At 31.7% G+C, this 16169-nt stretch overlaps 1 protein-coding gene and 1 long non-coding RNA gene across 2 annotated transcripts; one reads left to right on the top strand and one right to left on the bottom strand.

Annotated features, from left to right (window-relative positions):
• The first annotated feature begins 301 nt into the window (after window positions 1-301).
• On the top strand, window positions 302-3201 carry LOC120085606. Its single transcript, XR_005483999.1, has 2 exons — window positions 302-421; window positions 2771-3201. It is a non-coding gene; the product is annotated as an uncharacterized LOC120085606 (long non-coding RNA).
• A 589-nt stretch (window positions 3202-3790) lies between these two features.
• Window positions 3791-4989, bottom strand: LOC120086213. Its single transcript, XM_039042748.1, has one exon. It carries the CDS (start codon window positions 4527-4529, stop codon window positions 4092-4094), a length of 438 nt encoding a protein of 145 aa, XP_038898676.1. The 5' UTR covers window positions 4530-4989; the 3' UTR covers window positions 3791-4091.
• Between the last annotated feature and the right edge of the window lie 11180 nt (window positions 4990-16169).

The following is a 16169-nucleotide window of genomic DNA, read 5'->3' as shown; positions in this document are numbered from 1 at the left end:
AAAGAAAAAAAGGAAAAAAAAAAAAAAGTGTTTGCCTTTTGGTCTGCCCATTTATAAAGGGTAACTTGAGATTGGGAAATTTTGGTTTGTCTTGTATACATTTATTTGGGTTGAACAGATTGAAACTTAGAAAGAGTTGAAATATAGAGATTTGATTGCCTTTTCAAGAATCTATGTCTTATAATGTTTTAATTGATAACAAGTAACTCTAAATAAGTAAATAAACGAATATTGTGATTTTGTTTGCTTTCTTTCTGTCATAACCATTTCCCTTTGAAAATATTCCAATTCTTAATATTATCAGAAAAAAGGTGAGGAAACTTCTGCAGAATGATGAAGCTTAGAAGGCATGCAGAGACTTTGGTGATAAGATTAAGACCAACTCAGCGCCTTTCTTTGATTCACAATAACAATGAATAAGGTTAGTTTGTCTGAACTTGCCATAAGATGTTGGTTTTTAAGGCATAATAAGAATAATGACATAGAATAAGGTGGTGGGGCTGAATGAGATGCCTTTTTCATGTGCCTTTGTACCAACCACTCCTTGTCTTTTTATCTCTTCTACTAATTGATTGGACATATTTTTCATTGTTTTACAAGTGGTTCTATTGAGATTCAACCTCCAGGGCCTATTGGCCCTTGGACTGTCAACTCCATGGCCCTACCCTTCTTTTTATTTCTTTTCTTCCCTTACTCGACCCTGCCGGAAAACCTAGCAGAGCACATGCACTGGGCCGTTTATTCAGGACTCTTATTTCTTAACCAATTGACACTAGTTCCTATATTTTCTGTTCAAGAACACATAGTTCAGCAAGTGCTCGGAGGAAAAAGGAGAAAGAGAAACTATACCATGTGTTTGTGTTGTATTTTCTTTCGTTATAAATGACTAAGAGGTCATGGATTCAATTTAAGGTGGTCACTTACTTAAGATTTAATATCCTACGAACTTCTTTACACTCAAATATTGTAGGGTTATGCAGGTTGTCTGATAAGATTAGTCGACGTGCATATAAACTGGTTCAAACACTCACAAATATAAATAAAAGAAATTAAAAATATATATATATACTTAGGTTGCATCTCGGATAATACCTATTTTTGTGCATCCCATCGAATTATTTAATCATAATTTGTCACATGAAAAAATTTTCTCACTTATTTTTTGAAATATTTTAACCTTTTTTTTTTATTATTATTATTTTTTTTTATGTATGATGAGAATGAAAATATGAAGATGGGTGCATTACCCAAATATTGCTCTTTTAACACTAAGAAAAATACATGGCACATTCCAGGTTGCACTTGCACCCATTTTTGTTTGCAACTCATCCAAATGTCCAATCACATGTGGTCACATGACAATTTTTTTTTTTTTTCATTTTCTAAAACAGAGTTTTTTTTAATATACTTATTTCCATTTGTGATTGAGTGAGATACACGAGAATAGATTCAAACTAAGCAAGAGTCAAAGTATTACTCTTCTACTTGGGTCCATCTTTTTTTCTCATTTATATTAGGTAAAATCATAAGTTTTGTTGTGATGGGGAGGGCCGCTTTAAAGACCCTTATGTCAGTCGTGGTTGGGGTTTTGATTTAGAGGACATGAATTATAGTAATTTCTCTGACCATCTTGTTGGAACATATAGAGTCAATTTTCATGAATTTCTATTAGTCACCCACTCAAGCAATCCAAAGATTTCTTTTTCTTTTTCTTTTCTTCTCTTCTAAATCTTTGATTTTTTGGTCGAGAATATATTTTGAGATAAGATACGAACTTTTTGATGGAGTATTGGATTGCACATAGTGAATGCTTCCACCAAATTGAATGGAATAACCAACCTGATATATTATAGAATTTAGTATACACATTGCAAACCTTATTAATAGACTGTACATAGAGGGGTGCTAGTGAAGAAGAAGCCAAAAAAAAAAAATTGTAAGAAAAAAAGCATAACGTGGCAATTTGGCGGCCATGATTGTGTAGTAGTTATGATGTTGACTGTAGGACAGCAAAAACAATTTGATTACACAAAGCTTAAGAGTTGGACTCTGTTTTATATACAACTATTATTTAAAATTATTTCATTGCACTTTTAATTACTGTATACTTGTCTATATGAGCATGGCACGCAGATATTGGTATCTTCTTGTGAGTTCTAGTTCATCTATACTACCAATCATTTTAACATAAAGTTCTTATCAACCATTGATAACTATGTGAACAGAAAATTATTTATCCCAAGATAAAGATTAAGGAAAATCAGTCGTCAAACAATCCACTCTCCTCATGGGATGGACCATATCCAAGCTTCTTGCCGAACATATTGTCAAGGTTGAATTTTTAGGGATAACCAACCCATTACCGTAATTATCTTTATAATCGTATAATATTGTTACTTTGATGTAAATCTTTGCGACTTTGTTTCTGGGTTTCACCCAAAACTTAAGACACTAGGATAGTTGTTCTTATTTATATACAGAAATAAATTTATTATGGATTCAGAGGGGTTCGAATCTTCCCTCAACTTTATGTTTTTTATATGATATATATAAACTAGTATGATTTTGAAATCATTAGCTAGTAGTGGTAAATCTGCCTTTTAGCCTCCTCTAGACTTAGTTCAAGCTCTACTCATTACATTTATTTTTGTTGAATTATATAAAGTACCTCTCAATAAAATTTCTGGATCTGTCACTGTTTATATACCAATGATCGTCGACTTTGGTCACATTCTCAATGGCTTATGAGTTTTCTATGATCTTGAAAAAGTTATCGATCATTCCAATGGACGAGTGGTTTCTGTGCGCATGCAACACACCGTCGCAGTAGCGTTGTGCCTCTCCTTCGATGCTTGAAGTCTGATTCAACAGTAGCGTTGCAACGCTCTTGATAGAATTACAACGATGTGATTGTTTTACAAATAGAGAGGAGTTTTGATTATAACAGAAAGTGTGAAGAAAAATACAGAAGTGAGAACGATTTGGACGATTTCTTGGCTATTATTTACCAGATTCCTCATTCTTCCCTCTTCATTCATTGTTCTTTTCATATTCCTATGCAAGGCTAGGTAAATTCTTTCTTGGGTTTAGTTGTATGTTCGGTTTCTTGAAGATTTCTAGTTAATTGTACTGGATTATGTAAACTTATTGGGTTTGATTTGGATTATATTTAATAGAATTTTATTGAATTGATATGATAAATTGATTGTATTAAATTCTTGTTTACAAAATCTTCATGACGCTATGCATAATTGATGATTTAGTTGCACAAACTAGAATTCCAACTTTAGTATGTCTCAACACATGAACCCTTTTGTAATGTAATTTAATTGGCTAATTGGGCTATTAGTATATGTAATAGGTTGTGGAGTTCACAGATTCGGTGTTATTAATTAGTATCTAATGATTGAAATTGGATATGCATACCCAATTGTATCCCCAAGTCCCATTTTATTGATTAACTCCAACTCCAACCCAATTGTATACTCACAGCTTTACTAGTCAATAGTTTCCATGTGGATTTAATAATGTTCTTACTACTTTTACTCCAATTTTGGTATAAGTCTTAGGATCGATAATTATATTTCTTTGTTTTAGTTAGTGATCCTATGCGACAATGTTTCTATTAAATCTAATACCCGAACAAATTACAGTGGGTAACAAAGTTGAAGAGACATTTAATATAATAGAACTTTTAGACCACATAATTTCAACATTTTCCCCCAAAGAAAAATATATATAATTTTGCCTTCTATTATGCAATCTTTTCCGATCAGAAAAATATTTGAGATTTTGTCAAATAATGCATTACTTAATATTAAAGAACAACCATACCCAAGAATCTAAGATCGAGTAAAGGATACATGTAGCCATGCAACTGCAAAATTCAAATCTCGTTTGAGATCACTCATCAATACGAGATTTTTTCTCAATAATAAAATAAGCAACAGAATCCTAAATTAATTATTAAAAGAAGAAGAAGAAGAAGAAGAAGAAGAAAAAAAAAGGCCCAGCAAAAAAATTTACATCCGAGGTTTAAACCTAACATATTATTTATTTTCATCTTAACCGCCGTGAACGACGGCCGGCGTCTAATCATAATGATTTCGCCGGCCCGGGATGGCGGAGAAACAGCTATTTGAACGGCCAAGCGATCGTGAAGCTTCCTTCTTCGGAGAGTCCAGCGATCGTCGGAGAAGCTGTTTCATAGCCGAAATCAAATCCTCCGTCGGATTCAGAGGAGGAATTGAAGATTTAAAAGCTTTGTGAAACTTCATATGTCTCTTCACAGCTTCACCGGTGGTGATTTTGCTCTGAGATCTGAGAGATTCGTCTTTCACCGCCTCCGCACAGAGTCCACAAATCCAACGCCCTTCGTACCGCTCCCGCACACGGCTGATGTACGCCGGAGTACATTCCTCCGTCAATCCACAGCACTCGCATTTTACAGACTCCACGTCGATTACTTGACCGTTGTGTTGCGTCACCGGTGCCGTCTGTTCCTTGCCGGAGATCACCTTCGCCGCCATTGTTGTCTACTTACAGAAATTCAGAATCGAAACAAGATCCGCAAGGTATTTTCTCTAATTGAATCTCAAAATAAGAATTGAACAGAGATTTAAGCTTACCTGGATTTCGGATCGTTCTTCTTATACTTGTTGATATCTCTTCCGTTGAAGATATGGAAATCCGAGAAAAGTTGATTTGGATTTGGATAAAAGATGTGAATGGATTTGAATTTTTGATAATTTGAAACTTTTTTTATTTTTTTATTTTTTCTTTTTGAATAATTTATCTCTCCTTCTCCCACTCCCGCACGGTTACTTTCTCGCCGTCGATAAGCAGATTCCAAAATATCACATACATTTCAGAGCCTCAAATGGCTCCTCTCTTTGCCTCTCACTGGACCTTGAAAATTGAGAGAAAACGGAGAAAGGAAGACGAAGAAGAAGAAGGCTTTCATCACTTGCAAAAATGGGCTTCCATTTCCGATTTATATAACACAACTCACAAACAATGGCGGTTTATGTTTTTAATAATTTTACACCAATTCTTCCACGTCATTATCTAATCATCTTTTTCTTTCTTCTTTTTAATTATTTTGATAAATCATAAATTTACATGAATTTCTAATGTAAATTAAAAAAAAAAGGGAAAACAAATCTCCATCTATTGTAGGGGTGTTCAAATAACACTGAATTGGTTGAGTTGAGTTGAATTTTTCTATTTTTATTGGGTGGAGTTGGATTATGGGTTGGTTAAAAAAAAATTTACATATTTTTCATTAAAAATAACAAAACAAGTTATAACTCGACAACCCAATCCAACCCGAATTTTAAAGGTTGGGTTGAAAACTTTATTTGGGTCATTTGGGTTGCCAACAAAACCAATCCGAATTTTCGGGTTGGTCCAAAAAATACCCTCAACCCATGTACACCCGTAATCTATTTGTGCAGATACTACAACATGCAATTAAAAATTGTCGATTCATTTTTTCAAAAAAATAGTTAAAAGATTATTTTCTTGTGTAAGCAGAGGGAGGAAGAGGGAGTATGAGACTTAGCTGCCGTCTAGGTTCACCTAAATATTGTTCTAAAAATAAAAGTAATATTTGAGATGCAACTATGTTTGTAGTTCCTATCCTACGTGAAAAATTATAATTGGATTTTGGATGTTTTAATCATTTTTTAAAAATAAAAATCAAATTTGATTGTAATGTATTGTTATGAATGGTTGATTGTACTATGAGGGGCGATTTGACATGACATATCATAGAAAAGGTAAATAAAATAACGAACTAGACAAAAAATGTGTTGTGTAGTAAATAAAAATTGGCTTGTTTTTATTTCGATCTAGGTGATTAACTTTTTATGTCACGTGTTTTCACATTGTGCTAAATCATTATATCGAATAATATGTATATAAAAAATTATGTTTAATAACAATATTAAGCACAACTTAATGTATAAATCGCCTATCATTATTCTAAAGGTTGATTGATTTAATTTATCACTCTTTTTTACTAAGTTACTCTCGCTACATTAAATTGTGAACATTGTTGTAAAATTACAAAGTCCATGAAATTAAAAAGTATTTAGTGAGTCATTATCTAACAATTTTGTTTATATCACGTCAATAAATTTTTAAAATATCAAATAAGTTCCTCACTATTTAATTTTATGTTTAATAAATTCCAACAAAAATGTCAAAATTTTAAAAATTAACAAATCCACTAGATCATATATATATATATATATATATATATATATATATATTTTTAATGTTGAATAGATATAGAATCTACCATATGCAAAATTAAAAATTTATAGATTTATTAGACATAAAATCGATAGGATCAACTATTTAAAAAAATTCAAGACTTATTTTATCACAATTGTGAAGAAAAATTCTTTTAGTTCAATAACAAGTGACGGTGTAGAATATTTAATTTGGTCGATTGAAAATGAAAGTAGTATCTGTCAATTGCTATTAAGTCGTGTTTAAAAAAAAGGGAGATCATTATTAATAGGAATTGTTGCAAATATAGCAATAAAGCCTAAAGTATTAGCAGATATAAAATATAGCAATCAGACCTAAAGTATTATATAACATAATGTAAAAAATTATAAGTATGACCAAATTTAGATAATCTATCGCTAATAAGAGTCTATCAATGATATACTATATCGTTGTAAGAGTCTATTAGCATAGAAGTCTATCGTTGATAGGCTTCGCTATATTTACAATTTTTTTAAAAAAGTGTTGTTATATACTTGGTTATTGTCCTAAAAATGATACCCATTGTAACTACCCTTATTATTATTATTATTATTATTATAGCAAATTGCAAAAACTACCCCTAAATTACAGTAGCGATTGACATTAGACTCTCATATTTGAATGGTAAAAACTGAGCTTTCAAACGTATACACATGTTAAAATTAGACTCCTAAACATACAATGACGATAGAATTTGGACCCCAAATGAACTTATACAATCATTATAATTTCTACAAAATTTGAAGGTCAAATTTTAACCGAACTGAATTTTTACAATTACAAATTTAAGTGTATAATTATAATTAGCATTATATTTAGTAGTGGTTTTTTATAATTTGTCTAATTATTAATATTATTGTTTTGAAAATAATGGGAGATGAAATTTGGATAGTTGTCATAAATAGAAAAAGTAGAGGAGGGAATGGTTGTGTTGATTTGTGTAATTTGTTTTGTTATGATGTTCCCAAAATGCCATTTTTCTGCCAGCTATTCTGATAAAGAACCCTCTCCTCCTTGCTTCTTCATTTTTTTGTCCTCTTTCCCTTCTTACCCTCACTCGCTTTCCCAAGCGCTTGACTCACACTCTCCCACCTTCCCGTTCCAAATTCTCCCTCTAACTTCTTTTACTTTATATTTCAAATAAATAAATAACTCACTGTAAAATTGTGGATATCAATAAATATATTTTTTAAAGAATTTTTAAAATACAAAATTTTTAAAAGATATTTCAATAAATATTTCACACTTTTTAAACATGTAAATTATTATTATTATTATTATTATAAATATCATAAAAATAGATATTCAATGCTTAGTGTCCTAAAAGTTATACATGTTGTCCATGTGGCTTGTAATAATTAATGCTTAGTGTTTATATAAGTTTACATCCTACTGTCATTTTGCCTATAAGTAGTGACATTTAATAGATCTTAAAATTATGCACAATGGTGAGAATGAAAAGAAAATTTCATATATTTTCTGTTTCCATAAAATTATGATGCTAGTTATTTTTAATTTAGTTCTCTATAAGTTTAGTTATATTTTTTTATTTTTTTATTATTATGTTTATTTATTTATTATTATTATTATTATATATTATATTTTCTCCATATTCGTCCTGCTCCATTGTGTTCCTCAGTTTCACAACACATTATTGGCACAAGCTCTTGTTGCTTCTATCACTGAAGGTAGGTGGGCTTTTTTCCACTATTTATTACAATTAATAAGTTAAATGTTATTTTTCATATTTAGTACATATTAAATTTCTAATATAAATATAATATTTTGTGATGGTATTGTCATGACAAACCTCATAAAATTAAAATTCGCAGCCCTTGACATTAATGACAATAATTCTTTGTCATGGGTGCTCAATTTCGAAATTCACCTTAATGCTATGAACTTGGGAAAAACAATTAAAGAAGGAAATACAACATCTAGTCAGAACAAAGCAAAAACTATTATTTTCCTTCGTTATCCCCTCCACGAGGGATTAAAAATGGAGTATCTTATAATAAAATATCTCTATATCTTGTGTAAAAAATTGAAAGAAATGTATGATTATCAAAAGACAGTTATTCTTCCTAAAGCCTATTATGAGTTAATGCATTTGAGGCTACAAGATTTTAATCGGTAAATGATTACAATTATGCATTATTTAAAATTAGTTCAAAATTGTTGTTATGCGGAAAAAAATTGTTGATGCTGATATGTTAGAGAAGACATTTTCATGTCTCGAATATGCTCCTGCAGCAGCAATATCGAGATAAAAGTTTTAAACAGTATTCTAAATAAATTTCATGTCTTCTCGTGGTCGAACAAAATAATGAGTTATTGATGAAAAATCATGAATCTCGACCAACTAGAACGACATCATTCCTTGAAGTGAATATTGTGAATTTTAATAATAATTGTGGTCGAGGTCGAGGTCATGACCGTGGCAGAGGAATAAATAATTATTATTTTCGTGGTGGTCACTCTAATCATTCAAATTTCAAAAGAACCATAAAAAATGATTATCAAAAAGGAAAAACTCCACAAGATAAGAGTTCAAAAGGTGTTGAAAATAAATGCTTCTGATTCGAAATGACTGGGCACTGGTCACGTACTTGTCGTACGTCAAAACACTTAGTTGACCTTTATCAAACATCCCTAGAGGAAAAAGGAAAAAATGTGGAAGCAAATTTTGCATACCAGGATAATGATATATTTGACCCCTCCCATATGAAAAACTTGGATGTGACGGACTTCTTTGAACCTCCTGAAGAGAAGATTGGAGCAGTTGATGGAACATCAAGAGTTTCTTTTGATTTTGAGAATATCTAAACTTAATGTTTTTTTTTTAATCTATCTTCATGTTTTTTAGTAACTTTTGTACATTTTAAGTGATGTTTTTCTTATTGTAATTATTTTCTTTTAATGAATAAACATGGATCATTTTCATATGTTGGGTACTTCAAAAATGATCAAAGAAGATTTATATCTAGCAGACAGTACAACTACACACAATACTTACAAATAAAAAACTTTTCCAAATTGACAATGCTGAAAGAAAAAGTAAATACAATATCAGGTTCTGCAAACTTGATCGAAGGTTTTGGAAAAGCAAATATTATTTTGCCTAGATGAACAAAATTTACAATTGACAATGCATTATTTTCCAATCAATCAAAGAGAAAGCTTCTAAGTTTTAAAAATATACGTTGCAATGGTTATCATATTAAGACTGATAGTAAGAATAATGTAAAATATCTATATATTATTTCTACTTCTCAAATGAAAAATGTATATTGGAAAAATCGTCTACTTTATCTTTTGGATGGTATTATATTTATACACGAGTAATTGAAACATATGCAACAATGAACCTGAAGTTCATGAATCCAAACATATTTACAATTTGGCATGACTGATTGGGACATTTAGGATTTATAATGATGAGGAAAATTATTGAGAATTCAAATGGACACTCATTGAAGAACCAAAAGATTCTTTAATATAATGAATTATCATGTGATGCTTACTCTCAAGACAAATTAATAATTAGACCATCACTAGCTAAAGTCGGGACTGAATCACTTGCATTTTTAGAATTCATGGTGATATATATGGATCTATTAACCCACAAAGTGGACCATTGAGATATTTTATAGAACTAATAAGTGCATCTAATAGATGGTCACACGTGTGCTCATTATCAAGTCGAAATCTTGCATTTGCAAGATTACTTGCTCAAATAATTAAGTTAAGAGCACGATTTTCTAATTATCAATTAAGACTAGTCGTCTTGATAATGCTGGTGCATTTATATCTCAAACTTTTGAAAATTATTGTATGACAATTGGGATAAGTGTTGAACATCCTGTAGCTCATGTTCATACACAAAATGGTTTAGAAAAATCATTTATAAAATGTTTGTAATTAATTGCAAGACCATTACTTATGAGAGTTAAGCTTCCTTCATCTGTATGGGGACTTGCTATTTTGTATGCAGCGTCACTTATACGTATTATGCCAGTAGCTTATCATAAATATTTGTCATTACAATTAGCTTATGGTCATAAGCCAAATATTTCCCATATAAGAAGTTTTTGGTGTGCAGTATATGTTCCAATTACTCCACCACAAAGCACTAAGATGGGTCCTTAAAAGAGGTTAGGAATAAATGTTAGATATGATTCCCCATCAATTATTAAATATCTTGAACCCTTGACGAGTGATGTATTTACTGCATGATTTGCTTATTGTCATTTTAATGAGACAAATTTTCCAACATTAGGGAGACGAATTAAGAATTTGGAAAAATAAATTACATGGAATGAATCATTATTGTCTCATCTAGATTGCCGTATAGATCAATGTGAACTTGAAATTCAGAAAATAATTCATTTGCAAAATATAACAAATCAATTACCATATACATTTATAGATGCAAAGAAAGTAACTAAGTCACATATACTTGAAAGATCTCATACTGAGAGTTCCATGAGCGGGTTCAGATCGCTTCGATTTCACAGTGACTGAAACACAAATGACATACATTCAACACATACAGTTATGCATATAAACCTAATTATCGGCATGCTCAGAATACGGTAAAAATCATGGAAAGGGTTCATACCAGATGAAGACACTCTTCGAACGTCCGAACCTTAAGCAACGGAAACCTCCAACGGATCTACCAGCACCCGACGAGTCTGTCGACTGCGACAGCACGATCAGAACATGCACGAACACTGCAGCGGAGACGACACCACCAAAAGAGAAATCCGAGTATTCTCGACATAAAAAACCCAAAGAGTGGGCTTTGGTGAGTTTGGTAGAGGAGAACGCGTCGTGTAGACGATAAGCAAGTGGGAGTTGAAACTCTGCTATCGTATAGCGGAAATTTTTATCGTATAGAAGAGCTACATGATCGTGTATGAAAGGCTAAACGATCGTTTAGGAAAAATGTATGCGATCGTTTAGAGAAATCGTAAGGCAGGCGATTATTTAGACGGACAAGCTTTTATTGTATAGGCTCTCACGATCGCTTTCACGAATTCTTTTTGGGCGCGCACGAAAATATGAATACACGATTGTGAAAAAATGAAAACGATTTTCATTTTTTAATCCGCTAGTTACCATAACCATCACAGCCCACTTCCTACGTCCGAACGTGGATAAATTCATTAATTATCAAATAATTAATCAATTAATTTAATTAATAAATATAATCATATTATATTTATATCCTATAGTTTGATATCATATATCTACTATAGTATTTTCTCCTCTACTTGATATAAATCATATTTGTATCTAATTTCCTTCAAAATAATGTATCTTATACATATAGACGATTATATCATATATAATTAATCAGTCCAATTATATCATATATAATCGAACTTCCTCTTGTCAATTTGAACATTTATATTTATATCCTATAGTTTGATATCATATATCTACTATAGTATTTTCTCCTCTACTTGATATAAATCATATTTGTGTCTAATTTCCTTCAAAATAATGTATCTCATACATATAGACGATTATATCATATATAATTAATCAGTCCAATTATATCATATATAATCGAACTTCCTCTTGTCAATTTGAACATTTTAAATTATCCCAAACACTGGTTCTCAACTTTATCCAAGCTACCCAGGTGACCTAATGGACCTGTGGCTCGAAGCTCCAACGGTACATGAATAGTTGACTAAACTCTTTAGCCACGAGATCCACCATTCGTTAACTGTCAATGATTCCACTAAAGACCAACAGCTGAACTCTTCTTACCACCAGATATATTTCTGTGTCCATCGGATATAACCAATCATGAGTACGATGACCCTTCACAGATGCTCGTAAGTACAGTTGAGCCAATTTATCGTTTTGCCACAGTAGTTACATCTCACTTCTTAAGTACCACTGATTCCTCTAATGAACAATACAACATAGTCCAACTATGTATGAACACCTTTCGGGCCAAGATAAGGTGTGTGGCGCCATATCTTTCAAGACCCGGAATCAACCCTTAAGGGAGTCATCTATCTACGTACCCCTGCCTCGGGGAAAGAGTGAATTTCATCTTGTGTAGCTGAGTTTCCAGCTCCTAAATCAGACGAATCCCAAAATGGTAGGTTTGAATTGGCGACCTAGCCACTTGCACCCATACAAATCAAAGGACCGCCCTCAATGGCAGAAGTTCCCAACTCACTCAGGATTGAGGTCATGTTACATATGGTCATCCTAGTGAAGTGAAGTCTCTATCATGAACGGTGTTATATAACGAGACGTTAACACTTCGTGGTCAGGTCTTATACAAACTCTTTGTATAGGACGCCCCTGCTCGCATGTCCCCAACACGAATGAATAGGATCAGACCATCTGTGACTCACAAAACTTGTGACCATTCCACAAAGCGGGCCGTGTCTGTAGCGTTACCAGGATAACATTTTCCTCCTGTATCCATAAACTACAAACCATTTTGGTTATCAATCAAGACATGATCTACTTGTATGTCACCATATACATGCTTTAGACACATACAGATAACCAGGGATTTTACATTTATTGGTTTGTGGTAAAACAAATAAAACAATTAACCGAGCAAAATACAAGATGTGAAGTAAATATCATATATTAACAGCACAAGTGTTCATATATACTGTTTACAAACTACATGACACGAGACTTTAGGGCATCAACCCCAACAATACCAACTGCAAATGTTCCATAAAATATTGATATCCTAACATAACAAGTTGTCGCTAGTGAGTCTAAAACACGTCAGAAGCGTGGTAGACCAGCGGGTTCCAAAGATAAAAATCCTAAAAAATGAAAGATAATTAATAGTGAAAAAGACTTGGTTGAGGATGTAAATACCCATGAAAAAAATCCTCGACATAACTAGTGAGGAAGGTGAAATACCTAACGATAATAATAAGATTTCAATAAACTTTGTCATGATAGAAAAAAAGATGGATCGAACTAATGTAATTATCGACAACATTTTTGCGTATAATACTGCTCTTGATATTATATCTAAAAACGAGGATCTTGAACCAAAACTCTATTGAAGAATGTTGACATAGAAAAGATTGGCTTTAGTAGAAAGAAGCAATCGAGGCAGAATTAAACTCACTTTCAAAACGGCAGGTTTTTGGACCAATAGTCCGAACACTAGAAGGTGTCAAATCTGTGGGATACAAATGAGTATTTATGAGAAAAAGAAATGAAAATAATGAGGTCACAAAATACAAAGCAAGACTAGTGGCACAAAGTTTTGCATAAAGACCTGGTATTGATTATGAGGTGACATATTCTCTAGTGGTAGATGCAATTACACTAAGATATTTAATTGACTTGACTGTATATGAAAGTCTAGATATGCATCTTATGGATGTAGTTTTACAACATATTTATATGAATCTCTTGATAATGATATTTATATGAGAATCCCATAAGGATTTAAGGTACCTAAAACATATACATCAAATTCCCAGGAATGGTATTCAATAAAGTTACAGAGATCACTATATGGATTGAAACAATTAGGAAGGATGTGGTACAATCGTCTGACTTGAATATAATTGGAACTCTTGAAGAGCTTTCAAAAGCAATAGAATATCTTAAGAAAATGGAATATTTTGCCTTGGTTTGAAAATTAAGCATTTAGCAAATGGAATTTTATTCAACAGACAACTTATACAAGGAAATTTTTGAAAATATTTTGTATGGACAAAGCACATCCATTAAATATTCCAATGGAAGTCTATTCATTGGATATAAAGAAATATATATTTCGACCTCGAAAAGATAATGAAGAACTTCTTGATCCTGAAGTACTATATCTCAGTGCAATTGGTGCATCTATGTATCTTTCTAATAATACTAATGGAATAAACACGCATAGAGCGGAAGCTAACAAAATCATTAATCACTATAATTACACTTAATTTAAGTACAAAACATGTTAATAAAAAACATAAAACGGAAAAGGGTTTCAACAAGTATACGTTTGAAGAATTCTACTTAATCCTTGCAAGTTCCACGAAATTGACTTTCAATTTCTTTAGTAGACCACCAGAAGAATCTTCTCTACTGTTCTCAATATTAGATTTGAGTGGTAGAACTCTGAATTGAAAGGGATTGAGAATGGATTGGAGATTGTTTTTGAGAGAATATTTTAATAGAATTTTCTCTTCAAAAATTCAAAATTGCATGTATCAAAATTTGATAATTTAATATATACTCATGCAAAAGCACAAACTAATTCAGCAATTTGACACTTCAAATTGCACTTAGGAAATGGGTTAGGTGTTGAATTGTGGAAAAATCCACTAAAATCCCATTTTGGGATAAAACCACTAAAAAAATCATAATTTCAAATTTAATTTAATTAAATACATTTAATTTAAGAAATCAATTAAATATAACAAATTTAATTTTTTTTCTAACTTTGAAATTAATTTTAATTTAATTAATTAAATAAATTTAATTAATTAACAAATATTTTAATATCAAATATTAAATTAATAAAACACCTAATTTATATATGAATCCTTATTCATGTAATCAATATTTAAATATTTTGAACTCTCCAATTACATTTAGTTACGACAAAATTAAACGTTTAATTATATCAAATATAATTATCCAAACCCTAAAAATTGAATTCGAACATTTCAAATTGCAAACCCTAATTTCGAATTTGAACACTTCAAATTCGCTCAGTATTCTAATCCAAGGTTTAATCTCTTATGAGTTAGTAGGGGGACCTTATGGAACTATAGATCACGAGCTCCAACGATTTAAGATTAATCAGTTAAACACTTTAATCCAAATTAATCAATATTCGTAACCACCGAGACACACCACTATAGCTCGATGGTTGCACTCTTCTCACTATAGATATATTTCTATTCACATGATTTAATCACAATCAGTAAGTCGGCCTTTCATGGGTTGTTCAAAATAACAGCTAGGTCTAACACTGTTTTACCCCCGAAATTGCATCTTGCTCCTTAAGTCTCACTGATCATCTATTGAACAATAGGTTTGTGATCCAATCACTAAACTGAGAGGGTGAGACCCCTTGTTCAAGACCTGGAATCAGTACTTAAGAAAACAATCTCACTACTATCCCTAGAAATAGGTAGGAGTACTGAATTCCGTCTTGCACCCTATGCCCCCAGCTATCTACCCGTTTTACCCCTGAAATGGGGGACTTATTGAACCGGCGCTGTTGAGCTAGTCCTCACATATGCAAATCTAAGGATGATCCCGAATAAATAAGAGGTCATAGTTAGCTCAGGATTAAGGTCGAGTTACCTAGGTCATCGATTTGAAACATTTAGTTTTAAACAGTAAACAGCATTATAAAGTAACAGTGACTTATTTCTTGGTCCTGGTCTTATACAAACTCTTTGCATAGGACGCCTCCACTTGCATATCTCCACATGAATGATTCAGGATCACATCGTTTATATTAGATACAAAGTGGGCAGTATCCAATAGTGTTACTAGAATAAGGTACCAAACTTTATTCATATACTATAGACTGTTTTTTGCTATTTACTCAAACTCGATCCATCTTTATGTCTCCACATAAAGTACAAGTATTCATGTAATAGTCATGGGTCTTAGTTTATTGGATTTAGTCATTACAAATGTAATTTATAGACTTAACAATAAATTTTATTGAATAAATATCAATAATATCTTTATTGATTGATAATATAATATGTTTGTCATTACAAACTGCGAGTTTTAGGACATACAACCCAACAAATACAAGACTAGATATTGTATTTTCAGTAAATTTATTAGCTAGATATAGTTCTTCTCCTACAAAAAGGTATTGGAATGGAAATAAGCATATCCTCTGTTATCTTCGAGGA

This window comes from Benincasa hispida, chromosome 9 (assembly GCF_009727055.1).
Source record: "Benincasa hispida cultivar B227 chromosome 9, ASM972705v1, whole genome shotgun sequence".
NCBI classification, from domain to species: domain Eukaryota; kingdom Viridiplantae; phylum Streptophyta; class Magnoliopsida; order Cucurbitales; family Cucurbitaceae; genus Benincasa; species Benincasa hispida.
Note: the sequence above shows the minus strand (reverse complement) of the source record. Positions and strands in the feature narration are given on the sequence as shown.

Bases quoted from the DNA above. Each gene is read 5' to 3' on its own strand.
- LOC120086213 (XM_039042748.1), bottom strand. From the start codon at position 4,529: ATGGCGGCGAAGGTGATCTCCGGCAAGGAACAGACGGCACCGGTGACG.